Source organism: Rutilus rutilus (genome assembly GCF_951802725.1).
Source record: "Rutilus rutilus genome assembly, chromosome: 9".
Classification (NCBI taxonomy): domain Eukaryota; kingdom Metazoa; phylum Chordata; class Actinopteri; order Cypriniformes; family Leuciscidae; genus Rutilus; species Rutilus rutilus.
The window spans coordinates 12,851,530-12,870,970 of record NC_140223.1 but is presented as its reverse complement, the minus strand read 5'-3'; the positions used below and the strand labels follow the sequence as shown (position 1 = coordinate 12,870,970).

At 36.9% G+C, this 19,441-nt stretch overlaps 1 protein-coding gene across 2 annotated transcripts in view; it reads right to left on the bottom strand.

Moving 5' to 3' along the window:
- The window catches only part of gbe1b (glucan (1,4-alpha-), branching enzyme 1b), a 155,251-nt gene that overhangs the window by 76,565 nt on the left and 59,245 nt on the right, over positions 1–19,441 (bottom strand). For both annotated transcript variants that reach the window (XR_014628575.1, XM_084418074.1), the window contains exons 8-10: positions 18,189–18,304; positions 17,553–17,680; positions 14,273–14,371 (exon numbers count right to left, since the gene is read on the bottom strand). Coding sequence is in view for 1 of the 2 variants with exons in the window: in XM_084418074.1 (XP_084274200.1) it covers positions 14,273–14,371; positions 17,553–17,680; positions 18,189–18,304 (343 nt within the window). In the remaining variant the exon portion in view is untranslated. The remainder of the gene's footprint in view (positions 1–14,272; positions 14,372–17,552; positions 17,681–18,188; positions 18,305–19,441) is intronic.

The following is a 19,441-nucleotide window of genomic DNA, read 5'->3' as shown; positions in this document are numbered from 1 at the left end:
TAATTGTTTTCAATTTATGTACCATATTAAAAATAAAATGTAATTTATCACCGTTTCCAGTTGAGGCAAAATAAGTTTGAACCATAACAGGATAAACTGAAATGGTTAAATTGTTGGTGATGTTTTAGCAAACACTACTTATAGAAATGCTTTTTGAAGGCCTCATGTAAATGTCATATTATGTATATGCATTTCTTCAATAAAAGAAGTTTTGTTCTTTAAACAAAAGAAAAGCTAGTTAAGTTTTGCTTTAAGGACAAATGGTACACCCAAATTAGGTATACAGTTGGTTACAAAACTAACTAGTACTTATTAAGTATGTAGTGGGACCTTATAAAAACAGAGCTGTATAGAACGTCATGAGGGTGAATGAAATATTGATATTATCTATATGATTATAATTAGGGTATAATTAAGGGTCCATCCCCCCAAAATTTATCCTTGTAATGATAACATTCAATCAGCTGCTGCTGCACAAACCACATCTATAGTGTATACCATCACATGGTGAGATAAGGGAAAGCTGTATGCTAATGAAGAAAAGAAAATGCTGTGAGGAAGTCATTATAGTGGCATCTGTCACATCACATCTCTGTCACCCTATGAATGGAAAGAGTCAACATCCTCTGCTCCTAAACCTGAGACTTTTCTCACCATAATTAATGATCCAACTCTCACTCAAATGTATTCCAACTCTACTTTTCACCCTTAGCCCTGTGACGGTCCGCACATCTCATCCTCTAACAGTGAGAAGATTTCACTGGAACAGAACAAAGATGTTTAGCTTGTGGGAAGACGGAAAAACTCAATGACAGTGTATCCAACACGAATTTGAAAACATGTCATGAATGCAACGGTTTATTTTGTGAAAAATGGATGCGGTTCCAACACCCAACTTTAAGAGCGCAACAACAGCCTACCCTTGTCAAAAAAGTGGGCTTAATTATATTGAATGTGCACTATAGTGTTCTTCAAATCTTAAAAGTATTTTTTTTAAAAGCTTGCAGATGAAATAATATCATTGAAATAAATAATAGTAAGTACACTTAAGTGCACTTAAAGAGTCACTATGTTAAACAATGCACTTTGTGTAATAATGCCACATTAAAAGTTGTACTTTTATTAATAATATTTTTAGTTTTGATGTGTTGACTAACATACATGTTAAAGGTATAGTGGAGGATTTTTTACTTCCGGGTGGATCACCTATACTATTGGTCCTCCTAATTGTCAATCACTCTGGCAAATCAATCAAACTTATTAAAAAAGTGGAGAGGGCGGGTCTTATCTAAAATTCGGAAAGATCCTCCAATATACCTTTAAGTTCTTGATTATAATTTTAACTGTTGTGTGTTACTTGACATTACATTTTAAATGTACTAAATTGGGAACTTCATCATTACGAATGTGTAATTTCGAAAATTTCAAACAAGTTTCAATAGACGTTAAAGTATATTTTAGTTTGCCATAAATGTTTGTCTATACATTCAGCAGTTCACATAACCATATGTCAAAGACAATAAAAGTTGGGTAACTAAAAAAATGACATATTACAATTTACTTAAGTTCAGCTTGCATACATTTAAACTGTAATACATTTTCATTGAATTGCAATTACAGTATTTGACAACATTACATTCAGTTCACACTTAAATGTATTCTTTTAATAAATATTATTTCTGTAATAAGTACTCTTAACAAATACGTTGAAGTGTACTTCTTTTTCCATAAGGGTAATGATCCCAAACAATGAAAGCACCATCCGACAGAGAAAAACCCGTTACAGTAAAAACATTGCCTGTAGTTTTCCTGACAACAACATCTCAAGTTCTGCACATCAGCAACTTTCCAGCAGCAAATGAGGAGGAAGGATATACTTTTTTGTATTCCTCACATCACTCATGGTGATCTGCTCGTGTTGTGTGTGTTTACCTCACACACACACACACACACACACACACACACACACTCACACTGTCTGACTGACAGCAGCGAGGGAAGCCCATGAGAGTGACAGGCAGTCATGTGCTGGGTGAGATTGAGCCTGACAGCTGACTGACTCGCAGGAAAACCTTTATATTAGCCCACAGCCAAACAATCACTGGAGAGACAAAAAAGGCAGGGGTGTTGTAACTGTCACTACCGCTGCAATGAAGAGTCTGCTGAAACGAGAACTGAAAGCCATCGCTCTTCATCTTCAGCCATCTCTTTATTTATCGCTCAGGGTTTGTTTTGAGAGGAAAATGTCTGTTAGGGAAACCTTTGAATCACAGCATGAGACACCTTCAAAACAACTTATATTTAAACAAGGAAATTGCAGGTTGTTGTATTACTGTTTTTATGTCGAATGCAGGTTACAGGAAAAGAAGCCAGCAGCTATATATCTATATATCTATATATCTATATCTATAACTATATATACACACAGTATCTCACAAAAGTGAGTACATCCCTAACATTTCAGCAAACATTTTAGTATATCTTCTCAAGGGACAGAAATGAAACTTGGATAAATGTTAGAGTGGTCATTGTGCTGCTTGTATAGAAGTATATACAGTGCCCTCCACAATTAATGGCACCCCTGGTAAATATGATCAAAACTGGCTGTAAAAAATAAATCTGCATCGTTTATCCTTTTGATCTTTCATTCAAAAAATTTGCTAAATTCTAACCTTTCATTTAAGTAAAAGAATTGAAAGTGGGGGGGGAAATCACATTATGAAATAAATGTTTTTCTCCAAAACACGTTGGCCACAATTATTGGCACCCTTTTATTAAATACTTTTTGCAATCTCCTTTTGACAAGATAACAGCTCTGAGTCTTCTCCTATAATGCCTGATGAGTTTGGAGAACACCTGACAAGAGATCAGCGACCATTCCTCCATACAGAATCTCTCCAGATCCTTCAGATTCCCAGATCCATGTTTGTGCTTCTCTTCAGTTCACTCCACTCATCAGGTCAGGGGACTGGGACGGTCATGGCAGAAGCTTCATTTTGTGCTCCGCAACAAATTTTTGTGTTGATATTGATGTTTGTTTTGGATCGTTGTCCTGATGGAAGATCCAACCACGGCCCATTATAAGATTTCTAGCAGAAGGCGTCAGGTTTTGATTTTTTATCTGTTGATATTTGATAGAATCCACGATGCCATGTATCTGAACAAGAAGTCCAGGACCTCCAGCAGAAAAATATGCCCACAACATTAAAGATCCAACAGTATATTAAATTGTACACATGGGGTACTTTTTATCCTTGTGTTCACCAAACCCATCTAGTGTGTTTGCTGCCAAAAAGCTATTTTTTTAGTCTCATCTGACCACAGAACCCTGTGCCGTTTGAAGTTCCAGTCGTGTCTGACAATTAAATTTGCTGGAGTTTGTTTCTGGAGGAGCGAGGAGGATTTTTCTTGAAACCCTCCCAAACAACATGTGGGGATGTAGGTTTTTTTTTTTTTTTTTTTTTTTGGCTTTCTGACCCCAAGACTCAACTAATCTTCTCCATCTGTGATCCTTGAAGAGTCTTTGGCCACTCAAACTTTCATCCTCGCCGTGCATTAAGACAGTATAGACACACGTCCTCTTCCTGGCAGATTTGTAACATCTTTAGTTGATTGGAACTTCTTAATTATTGCCCTGATGGTCAAAATGGGGATTTTCAATTCTTTAGCTATTGTCTTACAGCCACTTTCTATTTTGTGAAGTTCAACAATCTTTTGCTACGCATCAGAACTATATTCTGTGGTTTTACTCATTGTGATGGATGATTAAGGGGATTTGGCCTTTGTGTTTCCTCATATTTAAACTACTGTGAAACACGAAGTCATAGCTGGACAGTTTCATGTTCCTAGTCACCCTGGTGTGCTAAAAAAGGTAAATATTAATGGGAATATACTTCAGAGATATTTTACTCGTAAAAAATTCTAGGGCTGCCAATAATTGTGGCCAACGTCGTTTGGAGAAAACCATTTATTTCATAATGTGATTTCCCCCCACTTTCAATTATTTTACTTCAATGAAAGGTTAGAATTTTGCACATTTTTTGAATGAAAGATCAAAAGGATAACCGATGCAGATTTATTTTTTACAGCCAGTTTTGATCATATTTACCAGGGGTGCCATTAATTGTGGAGGGCACTGTATTTACTGACCTCTGAGAATAACTCAACACACAGCCATTATTGTCAAAATAGCTGGCAACAAAAGTGAGTACACCCTAAGTGAACATGTCAAAACTGTGTCCAAAGTGTCAATATTTTGTGTGAGCACCATTGTTATCTAGCGCTGCCTTAATCCTCCTGGGCATGGAGTTCACCAGAGCTGCACAGGTTGTTGCTGGGATTCTCTTCCACTCCTCCATTATGACAGCATGGCTATTAGACACATGGTGCTTCTCCACATTCCGCTTGAGGATGCCCCACAGGTGCCCCACAGGTGCTCAGTAGGGTTCAGGTCTGGAGACGTACTTGGCCACTCCATCACCTTCAGCTTTCTCAGCAAGGCAGTCGTCATCTTGGCGGTGTGTTTGGGGTCGTTATCATGTCGTTCGGCCCAGTTTCTGAAGGGAGGGCATCATGTTCTGCTCCAGAATGTCACAGTACATGTTGGAATCCATGTTTCCCTCAATGAAGCTCGGCTCCCCAGTACCAGCAGCACTCATGCAGCCCCAGACCATTTTGACAATAATGGCTGTATGTTGAGTTATTTTCAGAGGACGGTAAATATACACTGCTATACAAGCAGCACAATGACCACTCTAACATCTATTCAAGTTTCATTTCTATAGTATTGTCCCTTGAGAAGATATACTAAAATGTTTGCTGAAATGTGAGGGGTGTACTCACTTTTATGTATATATATCACCCTGCAGCCCAAGACTGGTTGCCCACTGAAGGTAACAGGTTTGAGCCTGGTCAGTACCTGGATGGGAGTCCTGGGTAAGGGACTCTGTCCATCATCATGGCCTCCTAATAATCCCCACACTGACTGACTTCATCACTCTGTCTCTTCACCAGTAAGCTGGTGTGTGGTGGGCGTTCTGGCACAGTATGGCTGCCGTAGCATCATCCAATAATGATAATGCTTTATTATTATTAATTATTATTAATAATAATAATAATAATAATAATAATTGTTATTAAGAATAACATTGATATGTTATTATTATTATTACTACTAATATTTTTTTTTTAAATCCATTCAGCCAATTAATGTCAAAGGTCAGAGAGAAATCCGTACTAAAATCATGAAACGTGTTGTCTGACGATTTTATCAGTCAAATAGTTTATCAACTTAAAAGCCACACAACATTTCTTATAGAGAGGTAATAACGGTGCTGTTCTTGACACACTCTTAATGTCTCTGTCTCTCTCTCTCTCTCTCTCTGTCTGTCTGTCTCTCTCTGTCTCTCTCTCTCTCTCTCTCTCTCTCTGATAACTGCATTAATAACTGCATTAGTCTGCTATCAATGGCTCAAGCCTCTGTTAATAGCTCTAAAATAATGTTTTGGAATCAGCAACGGAGGCTTGGGGTGAGATGCGTAAGAAATGTGTCCTACACACAAGAACGTTTCAAGGACAAAAACCTGACAAATGACTTGAAATACATCATCTGAACAATGTCTTGAGGTGCGGTAAGTAACCGTAGTATAAGTGGAATAATTGTTGAATTATTTAAAAAATAATGCACACCCGAGGTATAACAAGGTGTAACATTACCACCTCGGGTGTGCATTATTTTTCCAATAACTCAGCAGCCCGTCGTCAATTATTCCTTACTCGCATATGCAATGTGAGCGTGGTCAATCTTATTTCCCTACAATTACACCCACAAACCCCAATATTAACTTTGTATAACCAGTATTAAATAAAAAATAAAAACTTTTAGGATGCGCCCTTGCATTCTGTATGTGAAACTTTTTAATTGTGTTATGTCCTCTAATTGTTCATGCCATGAGAGTCTTGTTTTAATGATTGATACTACTAACATTGATTCATATTGTCCCTTCGATGATGAATATACAGTATTACATACAGTATGTAATTTATCATATGTAATGTAGAGAGAGAAAAAAGGTGGTATTTTAAGCTTGACTGTCTCAGATGGAAGAAAAATACCTTATTATGAAACTTCATGGAGCAATATAAAATTTTTTTTTATATATATTTCAATCCTTTTAAAGCATTTAATAGTTTGCCCTAAAAAATATAGTCTGCTTTAGACGCATAAGTCAATGGAGTGCCATTAACCGAATGAGAAAGGACTAGTCTCAAAATGGAGCACACACTGAGCAATGCAACCCCTAATGATTTTATGGTTCAGAGGGCCAAATGGGAAACGGTTCTTCTCTGTTTATCTCCTGGCATTACATACCACACAGCTTCCCCACAATTATCATCTGACAGTTTAATTTCTGTCTGATTCTAGATTCTATCAGTCTCTCTTTTGGGTGAGAACTCTCTCATGACCCTGTCTTATTGACACAGGGAGGAAAATAAATGATTTGATGTAATGCAAAATTGCATAGCAACATAAACCCCCCCCTCACAGGCATGAACATATAAGTCACAGCATTGTGCTGGATGCAAATCTGGGTCGCATCTGCATAAAGGCATCTGAATGACTTCTGTGATGGTTTTTCACAACCACAAAGAATGCTATTAAAGCTAGGCTGGGCAAAAAAGTCGGAGAGGCTAGCAATAGCGAGCTAGCTTTAAAAGCATAAGATCCCATCCTCCATTCAGAGCTTCTCAAAAGATACGCTTCCTCCAAAACACAGCCAGAGCAGAGTCTGCAAAGTGTCACGAGAGACGGCATTAAATTGCTTCATGTCTCAGACTCGAGGCACATAACATTGCAATAATAATGAACGTAAACAACTTACAGAGCTCGGACTTGTACCATCTGACTGCTGCAGATTCATTTCAACGCTGAAAGTGTTGCCAGAGAAACACATAAATCGGAGTCTGAGGATGTGAACAGCGCCGGGTTGACATCTTATAATCACGACATGGTCTGCATGAGATTATTGTTTTGGTTCAGGAGGAATTTGGTTCTGTTTGTTTTTGGCACTTGGTGGATGTTTGTCTACAACTCTGCATAGCTTTACGGGACACGCTGATGAAGTGTGATGTCTGCGCGGAGGCATGGAAATACATACTGTGAGTTGACAGGCTGGTAGGACATCCTATCATTGCATTCAGAACATTTTTGTTCCTGAGACTTCCACAGAAGTTATCTGTTCATGTTCTCGGGCAACGAGCTGCGCTTGAACACACCAAAGGAACTACAGGCGGCTGTCAATTAGCACATGCGTTCGGCGCCTGCATGTAAGAAAATAACGGTCTATATCAGCAGGTATCAGTAAAAAGTTCAACTTTAAAAGTTGAAGGTAAACTTCAGAAAGTTCAATCAAATCTAGGACTGCAGAAACCGTAAAAAAAAGCAGCGCTTGCTTTCCATTTTAAATATAAATCGAGCTGATCACTTTCTTCATTCCAGGCGGCTCAAGTTACATAGCAAATGTTTGTGCATTGGAATGCTCAGGTACATGCTGAATTAGACCAACTCCCACAGTCCTCGTACATAGGGCTGCACAGTTTGCCCAAAAAGTTACACATATCCACAACGTAATGCTGTAAACCTTAAAAAAAGTAAAAATCTGTAAAAAAATGTTTTATTTAAACAGCTTTACAGTACAAATAATGCACTATTTTTGATAGCAGAGTAATAGTAGTGCACATTTAGAGTATAAGTTTACATGCATGTATAAGTTTACATGCATCCAAGGTCAAAAATCATAATATACATTGCAGCATCATCTCTTTTCTATCAGTGATTCGGTCCTCATCCTTTAGAAGTGCATGCAAAGTGAATTTGCTTTTGCAACGCAGAAAACAGTGTCTTCTCGACATGTCCACAACACGAATCAAACTCTTCCAGGCCTCAGCTACAATTACAGTATTTGAGGGTCAATGAAGGACCATATTATGCAAATTTGTAACAAACCTACGTAGTTTCGTGCAAGAAGCAAGACTGGAATTACTGACAACTCGCTCCAGGCAGTTCACAATCGGGTCTTCCTTTTGGGAGACAATAACTCTTTTTATCATGCTTTGAAACTTTGCAGACCTTTTAAATTGACAAAAAAAGTATAATAGGTGCACTTTAAATCACCATTATGCCAGAAATGCTTTTGGTTGAGCTTAAATTGTACTGAACCTGTAACAGTCCTGTAAGAATTCCTCTTTTTGTTCACGGAAGAAAAAAAAAAAAAAAATCATATGAATTTGGAATGACATTAAGGTGAGTAAATATTGACAAATAATGAATAATTGTAACTCTCTCTTCTTTAATGGACTTTTAAACAGCTTGAAATGGAGAGCACCACAGACGGAGGTGACTTCAGACCAATCGTAAGTTAATTTGTATGTTTAGCTGGGAAACAGAGCCGAGCTTCGTTCTCCGGCTGTTCTTGTCCTTGTGAGACGCCAGCATTCTTCACTCGCTCTAATTGTTTCCATTACATTTCAATTTGTTGGACTCGGACAGAAGGGCACTGGCTAAATTAGAGGGCTTTTGTTATGCTATGCATTGGAAGCGACAGCATTTTGGAGTGGTAATCAGATCAAATCAGGCAAACTTGTGCTGAAAGCCTTATCTGCTTCTCTTGTTAGGACATCTTAATTTCTCAGAGGCTCTAGGATGTAGTCGGGTTGCCATTGCGAGCTCAGAGGTCGGATTAATCAGACAGGTTGGGTGACATTAAAAGCAGGGCTGGATGTGTGTGTCTATGAGGGTGTTTTAAGCAGGCAATGCTGCCCCACTGGAACACCGACTGTCAGTTTACTCTTTTAAGGTGATCTCAAAAATCCTGTCATAAATATTTCACCCCAAACTCAAAAAAAAAAAAAAAAGATAGCATACTATGCTTAAAGAAAAAGAAGCATATTTCTTCAACCATTATGATTTGCATTGAAAATGTAAGAGAGCACAGAGTAATAAAACCAAGGAAAACATAATTTTTAAGAAAACATGAACATAAGTTTAACTTTTGTGCAATATCATTTTTAATGTGTTTAAAGTTTTTACTTATGCTTGTTATTTTGTTATTCATGCTTATTATATTTTGATCCGTGACCACGTTGTTTGCTATTCTGATCATTTTGCTTCACTTTTTTCAGTTTGTGCAATATATTTTTACATGTGTTTTTAAATTTTTGATTCACACTTCTTATTTTTTGATCCGTGACCACAATACTTTTGACGGGATATTGATCCCATAGGTTTGCTGTTGTTTTTGACAGAGCACAGAGCAGTGGACCATCTACAACTTCATATGCATAGATATGAGTCACACACTCTCTCCAAGTCTCCATGCGCTCTTCTTCCTTCACACAAACTCCGAGTCATCCGAGCGCCCTCGCAGTGCAGTCTCATCTGTACCCCAACGCAGAATGAAATCGATAGCAGTGTCGGATGAAAAGCCCCAGATAAATACTGCATGCTGGGCAATGTCGTATGAAAAAAGCTAAAGTTAAAGAGCAGCAGTCTTTATGCCATTCTAAACACTGATCCTGAGTCAGTGAAGTGGACACCTTTGTGCATGGAGAGTGCATCAGTGAATCAGCCTGCTGGAGCGGAGCCGCAGAGGGTCATCTGGGGCAAAAGCGTCCAGACAGCCCGATGCTGCTGGTCTGGTAAAAAGCCTTGTATTCTGGGTAGCCTTGTTTAACAATGCATGCCGGTTCTCCATGGAGGCTGTGCGCTCAGCACAAACAGTCACCCCTGCAGTACACAGGGCACACCTTTTTTTTTGCTTTTACTGTATAAGACTGTCAAGAAGATAAACAGGAATGCGGACAGGAAAGTCACAAAATATAAGAGAAGATCCATGTAACTTTAAGCACAAAGAATATATAATGTTATTAAGTAAACCTTTTTTTCCCCCTCAAGAGTCTATTGTATTCATAACTCCATATCTATTTTAACCGACCCGCTTGTTCAAATTTCCTGATTTATGTACATTTAATTATTGGGTTAGTTCACACAATTTAAATTCTGTCATCAATTACTCACCCTCATGTCGTTCCAGAACCGTAAGACTTTCATTCATCTTCTGAACACAAATGAAGATTTTGATGAAATCTGAGAGCTTTCTGTCCCTCCACTGATGGCCAGGCAACTACCACTTTAATGCTTCAAAAAGTTCCTAAAGAGATTGTAAAACTAATCAATATGAATTAAGTGGTTTAGTCCATATTTTCTGAAGAGACTGTTTCACTTTATATGATGAACAGATTGAATTTAGGCTTTTATTCACATATAAACATTAATCAGCAAATATAAGCAGAAGCTTAACCGAACCTGCTTGACACGCAACACGAGAATGAACCTCATTGGTTCTTGCTGAAGCTCAAACGTGCTGCGTAACACCAGAATGAACCTCATTGGTTCTTGCTGAAGCTCAAACGTGCTGCGTAACACCAGAATGAATCTCATTGGTTCTTGCTGAAGCTCAAACGTGCTGCGTAACACGAGAATGAACCTCATTGGTTCTTGCTGAAGCTCAAAAGTGCTGCGTAACACCAGAATGAACCTCATTGGTTCTTGCTGAAGCTCAAACGTGCTGCGTAACATGAGAATGAACCTCATTGGTTCTTGCTGAAGCTCAAAAGTGCTGCGTAACACCAGAATGAACCTCATTGGTTCTTGCTGAAGCTCAAACGTGCTGCGTAACACCAGAATGAGCCTCATTGGTTCTTGCTGAAGCTCAAACGTGCTGCGTAACACCAGAATGAACCTCATTGGTTCTTACTGAAGCTCAAACGTGCTGCGTAACACCAGAATGAGCCTCATTGGTTCTTGCTGAAGCTCAAACGTGCTGCGTAACACCAGAATGAACCTCATTGGTTCTTACTGAAGCTCAAACGTGCTGCGTAACACCAGAATGAGCCTCATTGGTTCTTGCTGAAGCTCAAACGTGCTGCGTAACACCAGAATGAACCTCATTGGTTCTTGCTGAAGCTCAAACGTGCTGCGTAACACCAGAATGAATCTCATTGGTTCTTGCTGAAGCTCAAACGTGCTGCGTAACACCAGAATGAACCTCATTGGTTCTTGCTGAAGCTCAAACGTGCTGCGTAACACCAGAATGAGCCTCATTGGTTCTTGCTGAAGCTCAAACGTGCTGCGTAACACGAGAATGAACCTCATTGGTTCTTGCTGAAACTCAAACGTGCTGCGTAACACGAGAATGAATCTCATTGGTTCTTGCTGAAGCTCAAACGTGCTGCGTAACACCAGAATGAACCTCATTGGTTCTTACTGAAGCTCAAACGTGCTGCGTAACACCAGAATGAGCCGCATTGGTTCTTGCTGAAGCTCAAACGTGCTGCGTAACACGAGAATGAACCTCATTGGTTCTTGCTGAAACTCAAACGTGCTGCGTAACACGAGAATGAATCTCATTGGTTCTTGCTGAAGCTCAAACGTGCTGCGTAACACGAGAATGAACCTCATTGGTTCTTACTGAAGCTCAAACGTGCTGCGTAACACCAGAATGAATCTCATTGGTTCTTGCTGAAGCTCAAACGTGCTGCGTAACACGAGAATGAACCTCATTGGTTCTTGCTGAAACTCAAACGTGCTGCGTAACACGAGAATGAACCTCATTGGTTCTTGCTGAAGCTCAAACGTGCTGCGTAACACGAGAATGAACCTCATTGGTTCTTGCTGAAACTCAAACGTGCTGCGTAACACCAGAATGAACCTCATTGGTTCTTACTGAAGCTCAAACGTGCTGCGTAACACCAGAATGAGCCTCATTGGTTCTTGCTGAAGCTCAAACGTGCTGCGTAACACCAGAATGAACCTCATTGGTTCTTGCTGAAGCTCAAACGTGCTGCGTAACACAAGAATGAGCCTCATTGGTTCTTGCTGAAGCTCAAACGTGCTGCGTAACAACAGAATGAACCTCATTGGTTCTTGCTGAAGCTCAAACGTGCTGCGTAACACAAGAATGAGCCTCATTGGTTCTTGCTGAAGCTCAAACGTGCTGCGTAACAACAGAATGAACCTCATTGGTTCTTGCTGAAGCTCAAACGTGCTGCGTAACACGAGATTGAACCTCATTGGTTCTTTCTGAAACTCAAACGTGCTGCGTAACACGAGAATGAACCTCATTGGTTCTTGCTGAAGCTCAAACGTGCTGCGTAACACGAGAATGAACCTCATTGGTTCTTGCTGAAGCTCAAACGTGCTGCGTAACACGAGAATGAACCTCATTGGTTCTTACTGAAGCTCAAACGTGTTGCGTAACACAAGAATGAACCTCATTGGTTCTTGCTGAAGCTCAAACGTGCTGCGTAACACGAGAATGAACCTCATTGGTTCTTGCAGAAGCTCAAACGTGCTGCGTAACACCAGAATGAACCTCATTGGTTCTCGCACGTCAAGTGAACATGCTTGAGCTTCCGTTTACCACAACTGATGTGTGAGTTGATGAATGTTTATGTGAATAAAAGCCTAAATTCAATCTGTTCATCATATAAAGTGGTCGAGTCTCTTCAGAATATTTGGACTAAACCACTCAATTCATATGGATAAGTTTTTATGATCTCTTTATGGACTTTTTAAAGGGTCAAAGTGTTGCACAGATTTCATCAAAAGCTCTTTATTTGTTTTTCGACGATGAACGAAAGTCTTACTGGTTTGGTACGACATGAGGCTGAGTAATTAATGACTGAATTAAAAATTTTGGGTGAACTAACCCTTTAAGGTTTCAGTTTTACAATGGATATTAAGATTTTACAGTGTAAACAAATAGTTGAATCATTTTAGGATCAAGCTATTATTTTTGGGTAGCATTCCTTTTCAAACCATTATGAGCATATTTAAAATATGACATTGGGAACCTCAAGTGGTCATATTATGATTTTAAAGACTCGCAAATATTCTGTTTAACACAGAGACACATGGAATGAACCAAATTGGTTTCTACTTCAGATGATACAGAATTTAAAATGTATTTTCATAAAAACTTCCAATTATTATATCTAGCTAAACCCACCAATGGGTCAGACTCAGAGTAGTGAACAGATATAACAAACAGCTGAAATAAAGGGTTCAAACTGATAGTCTGATCAACTGTGGCTCTCTGATCAGTCTGATAGATGTGCTTTGCCTTGTGCTCTCGCCAAGAAAAGAATCCCAAAATCTCTCTCTCTGTATATATATTTATCCATAATGAGAAGACCTTCATTAATATGCATATCCACAGAAACAGCACAGAACAAAGGAATGCTTTAGATCAACTCACAGAAGAAACCCTAATTAAGAAAAATGATTGAAGAATTGCCCATAATTATACTTTTAATTATGCACACTCACAAAAAAAGACAAAAAAACATGACCGCAAGTAGAAAACGCATCCCAGTTTCCAAGTGTATGACAATTTATAAATATCTGCCTAGAAAAATTTTAATATGCCCTATTTATCTGATCCACCGCTTGTCAGTCTAGATTTGGAGCTGGTTCTAGATACAGTATCTTTACATCTAATTCCCCAGAGAAAAAGATAGAAACACGTCTTGCTTCCAAATTACAAGCAGGGCAAGTGCGTGATGAATGATGAATTAGATATTTAGCACGATAGGGCACAAACAAACAGGCACTATCCGGAGGGAATATATTGAAATGTGAGTAAAATGAGGTAAGTTGTCAGTTACACCAAAGTTCCTTTAAGGCAAGTCATTTCACTCGCCGGCCATCTTTGAAACGCCCCTTGGGCTGCTGTTTCAGTCATGCAAGTACAGCTCTTATCTCTTTGAATAGGGAAACATCAAATTCTCCAAAGCTGCTCAACAAGCTTTTGATTAAACTTCATATTTGAAATCATCAATTAAATCTGATGGCAACGGTCTCATAAATTTACTTTGCTCAAAACATGAAAAAAAAAAAGACACTGCACAGCCAGCCAAAAACATTCAACGCACATTTGCAGTATAGCAACCGGAGCTTCTAACGGCACCTGCAGTGACGCAATGAATTTACCAATTGGCGATTGGCTCTTTTATTTAGAAGGCGGGACTTATTCCGCCATTTTGCACAATGCATTTTCTCCCATTCATAGCAATATAAGTGCACCGTCTTTGTATAAAGTCTTTGGTTACACATACAGCAGGACTGTACAGTAGTTTGGTTCATGATGTTGAATGTAAGTGAGCTAATTGCACATTCTCTTTTATGTTATTCATCAATTTATGTTACACTCACTTGAATCCATTTGTCTGGAATGGCCATGGACAGGCGATAGTCAAAACCGAGACCTCCTTCTTTGACTGGACGGCAAATGGTGGGCATACCGGACACATCCTTAAAAAAAACAATGCATTTCTTAGAGACACAACAATTATGGAGAGGTTAGAAATATTGTTAAAGGAATAACTCAGCCAAAAATAAAGTGTGGACTGGGTATATGTCTCAAAATGGAAAAAGTAGCATAAAAGTATTTTAAAAGTGATTCATACGGCTTGTGCACTTGTCTTTAGAAGCCATATTATGACATTTAAAATATGCACATAGTAATTTTTTTTTTTCTTTTGAAAAACAGAAAATGAATGTATTCAAAGTCATTTTTTATGAAAATGTAATTATAATGATGACTAAAAGTTAATTTATTAATATACATTGAGTGGAACTTAAAAACATCCATAAAATTTATTTTACAAAAAATAATGTATTGAAAAATATCATTAATATTTTCTACATTAAAAATAAATAATGTATTGAAAAATGATTCATATTTTATACATAAAAAATTATTAATGTGTTTGAAAAATATGATCAATATAATACAACTAATTAATATAATGATGAAATCAAATTCATTTATATACATATACAAATATTTTATGCGTTAAAAATGAATAATGCATTTTTAAAAATAAAGAAATATGTCTAATACAATAAAATTCTAATTTAATGATGACTCCAGTCATATCTGGCCTAATAAATAAAATAAAATAAATATATATATGCATGGAGTGGAACTTAAAAAAATCCTTAAATAATTGTATACATTAAAAATGATTAATGTATTTGAAAAAGAGGTTTTGAAATTTAAAATATAATGATGACTCCAGTCATATCTGACATAATAAAAGTTAATTTATTTATATACATGGAGTGGGTCGCCTCACGGGGGCGTACACGTTGGGATAACATGACCAACCAAATGTGTTATTGCTGACAAAATCAAAAAACTCATCCATTTTTGCTAGTAATTTCGTTGACTAGATTAACAGTGGTCTCCAGCCATGCTAGTCTTTTCTGCAGGGTATCACATAATATGCAGAGCTGTGCAAAATGGAATTAAACGATGAATACAAAAAGTAGCTTTCAGCACTGTGGTCCTAGTTTTAGTTATATTTGTAGTCTGTTTTTATGCTATTTAATTGTTTCCTGCAATGTAAGCAAACTGTAGTATTCACAGTCCAGCTCTATCAATGGAGCTCATAAAAGAGAATTAGATGATATCTCTGGTGGGCACTGTCCACTAATTACAAAACACAGAACAAAGTAAGTAAAAAGTAAGTGGTCTCATTAATCATGGCTTTAGACAGAGCCACTGAGTGCTAATTTAATGCACTGTGTCCCGTTGGCTCTGAAGGTTAATTCTGTCTTTGTGGAGTTGGGATACAGTGTCGCTGTTGACAAGATTAAGGTTATCGAGCCATGACTAAAGGTATTGTGGTCATTTCGGATGATTCCGCCGCATATTTAGAACCAGTACAGCAAGAGAGACGCCTTTCTGCTAATTTAAATAGTTATTCACTGATAATCTTCAGATCTCATTTGCGCTTTTGCATATTTAAACTAGCACAAGTTTTGATGTTCCAAAATGTAATATGTGTATTACATAAATATTTCTGGTATGGCCACTTTTCACTACTACTTTTTATTAGTATATTGTCACAGTCGGGTGGAAACTTTGTATCTCCACGTTTTGTCTTTTTATTTTTTATAAATCATTACTATTGGTCACTATTTATGTCTGTCTGTGGGATTTGCAAATATTTAACCCATGAAAAGTATTAAAAAGAGCTTGTGACTGAACCTTGAACTGAACTGTCAGTCAAACCTCATAACTTCACTCACCTCTATTGTGAATGAAGTGTCGCACGCAATTTGGATTCTCTCTGCTTGTTTGCAAGGCAAGGGTAAATAAAGAACTGTTTCTTTGATTAAGTACAGCGTTTTCTTTACTCAAGAAACACTATATATAAATGCGAATGTTTTAAGTATTTGAGGAGCGGAGAGTCATAGCCAGTAGTGTCATGCATAGCCTGTGCATAGCACTTTATCTTTAATAACATTTTGACCAGATGACAGAAAAAAAAAACTGAGCGCCACGTAGCTGCAGTAAACTTTATAACTTTATAATGATAAAATGTAATGATATGCACTTACGAAACACGTATGTCTGAAATTCGCAAAATTCGCTGGTCGAAACCTCATAACTCCATTTGAGCTGTTAACTGTTAATAATATAATGATACATGCAAGTGTCTGCCCATATATAAAGCCACAATATTAACTCTGACATCCCAGTGTTTAGGTATTTAAAAATACAGTGGTTTTTTTTTTTTCATTTCCAGTAAAGTGGCGTTTTTGAAGATATGATATTTCCACCCGATAGCGACGATATGTTGCAGTACCTCTAATTTATGCTTTTAATATTTTTTTTTTAATACAAATAAATAATTCATATACTCATATATATACACTCATGGACTACTATTACAAAGTTTGGGGTCAATAAAGTTTTTTTTTTTGAAGAAGAAATTAATACTTTTATTTAGCAAGGATTCAATTGATCAAAAAGATATTCATAATATTACAAAAAGTTTCAAATAAATGCTGTTCTTTTGGACATTCAATCCATTAAAGATAGTTATAGTTATTTCATAAATAAATAGTTATTTAAAATTGTAATAATATTTATTATAATTAATAATAATAATCTAAGCCTTGCTGAGCATAGGAGACTTATATATATATATATATATATATGATATACACTACCATTCAAAAAAAAAAAATATATATATATATACATATATTTTATATTTTATATATATATATATATATATATATATATATATATATATATATATATAATTTTATTTTTTTATTTTTTTTGAATGGTAGTGTATATTACAAATATTATATTACCCATAATTCATCTTTTTTTTATGCTGGCCTTGCATTCTCAGGCAAAGCTATCACAGACCTAAGAATTTGAAATAGAGGTCACAAGTTGTATGGGGATTGTCTAGGAAACCTGCTTGAAAACAGTCATATTTTTGCATACGCCAAAAGCACTGCCATGGCTTTTGGGAACTTACTGTAGTATTACTGTCATTTCAATGACATATTACTCATCAGAATAAGAACAGGAGCAATTCCGTTCAAGAACTGCTGACATTTCATTAATACTCTTCATGCTCAGCTTCTATGTTCAGTGTATTTCAGAAGAAAACATATGGCTTACCTCTGCAATAGTGATGCAGTCTTTATTGAGAGTGTGCAAAATATGGTTTGCCAACATGAGGTACACAAGAGAGTCCTCATCTACTTGAAGTCCAAAGTATTCAGCATAATCCCCAGAAAATCCTGATCCTGAGCATCAAGGAACATGAAGTTGAAATCAGATATACCATAATTGACAGTTCAATTTGTTATAATAATTACCTAGCAAACACACAAAACTTATTTTAAAAAGAGCTACACTGCTTTTTAAGTGAGTCTAATGTCATCTTTCATTAAAAGCAAGTAGGATTTAGTCAAAGCGATTGCAAACCTACCCATGTTCATTAGCAGTGGTACAAAATGTAAAAGAAAAGAGAAAATTGTCAAGGTAACCTTTGCCACTCAATTTGTGTAATTAATTTCTTGCTTGAAAGAACTCGTATCACATGCTTTTCCTTCTTAATTCCGTTCATTTATGAGAGTTTACGTAACACGCTCACTGTGTATTGAAAATGCCCTTGGAACGATCGCTCTTCCAAGAAAAGGCTTTTCTACCTGTTCTACAATAAGAGTCTCTGACATTTACAGGGGGAGAAGGTTATTGTGTATGGTAATCACAAGTAAAGTACATCAAGTGCTTAATTTTCCATGGACGTACCGATCCCATGATGATGGTAGAGCATAGATGTGACTCCATCGAACCGGAATCCATCGAATCTGTACTCCTCCATCCACCAGCGCAGGTTTGACAGGAGGAAACGCAAGACCTCCCAGCTACACAAACACAAACAGTTGTTACGCAATTCTGACATGAATACTAAAAACTGTGCACACACACACTCATCTTAATTTCCGTTATGTGTTTCGTTATGATGGCATGCCATAAACATACCTATTGCTTAAGCACCTGTAAGCTAACATGATCAAACATTAAACAGCATATAAATCAAAATTGCTTAACGTAACCAGATAAAATGTCAAACCCATGAAGAGGTACAGGACTGTGCAGCTTTGCGTGTGTTGACGGACTCAATCTACTTGTCCCCAAAAAAAAAAAAAAAAAAAAAACTTGATTTTCTCAGTTTTTTTGTTAAAAATGTTGCTTTATTTTAAATTAAACTTACCGACATTCAAGTGAAGTCTTTTGAAAAAAAGAATGCATGAAGCTAGAATTATTAATGTTTTGTTTTTGTAAGCAAAGGCTCTGTCATTTCTTTTGATATATTATATGTTTATGATACAGAATATTCTGGAGGTTACGAAAGTTTTGTGAAATTGATCAAAAATGCTGGTGGTGGCAGGCAACTTTAAACAAACAAAAAAAAGCGCTGGATGGGAAAGAGTTGATGCATATATTTTAATGTGAACTACCGATATATTGAGCATATTTGCTCATGACTTCTGAATAAACATTATTTTAAAGCAGGGTTCTTCAACATTACTGCATGGGTCCACCAACTATTGTTTGATGTAACAATTACGCGTTTAACCAAAGTACAATGTTAAATTAACCTCGGCAAAAGCTTAAAGTTCAGGTAAATGTAGTTTATGACTGAAAATCCATTAAAATAATGGTAACACTTTATTTTAGTGTCATTGTTACATGTTACATGCAGTTACTATAGTAATAACTATAAATTATGCATAATTACACGCAACTAACCCTAAACCAAACCCTAATCCTAACCCTATTTAGAAAGTACGTCTCTCGGTAGTCCATCGATGTCGATGATGACGATACTTTCATATAAGTATTAATATTACTCTGTTACAATGTAATTATACATTTAAATACTAAGAATTGATGTCCAATGTAACATTATAAAGTACTATTTGTACAGTAAATACATTAATATACTAATAAATGCATGTTATCATACAGGCTTAAAATATGACTCAAATTTATACAAT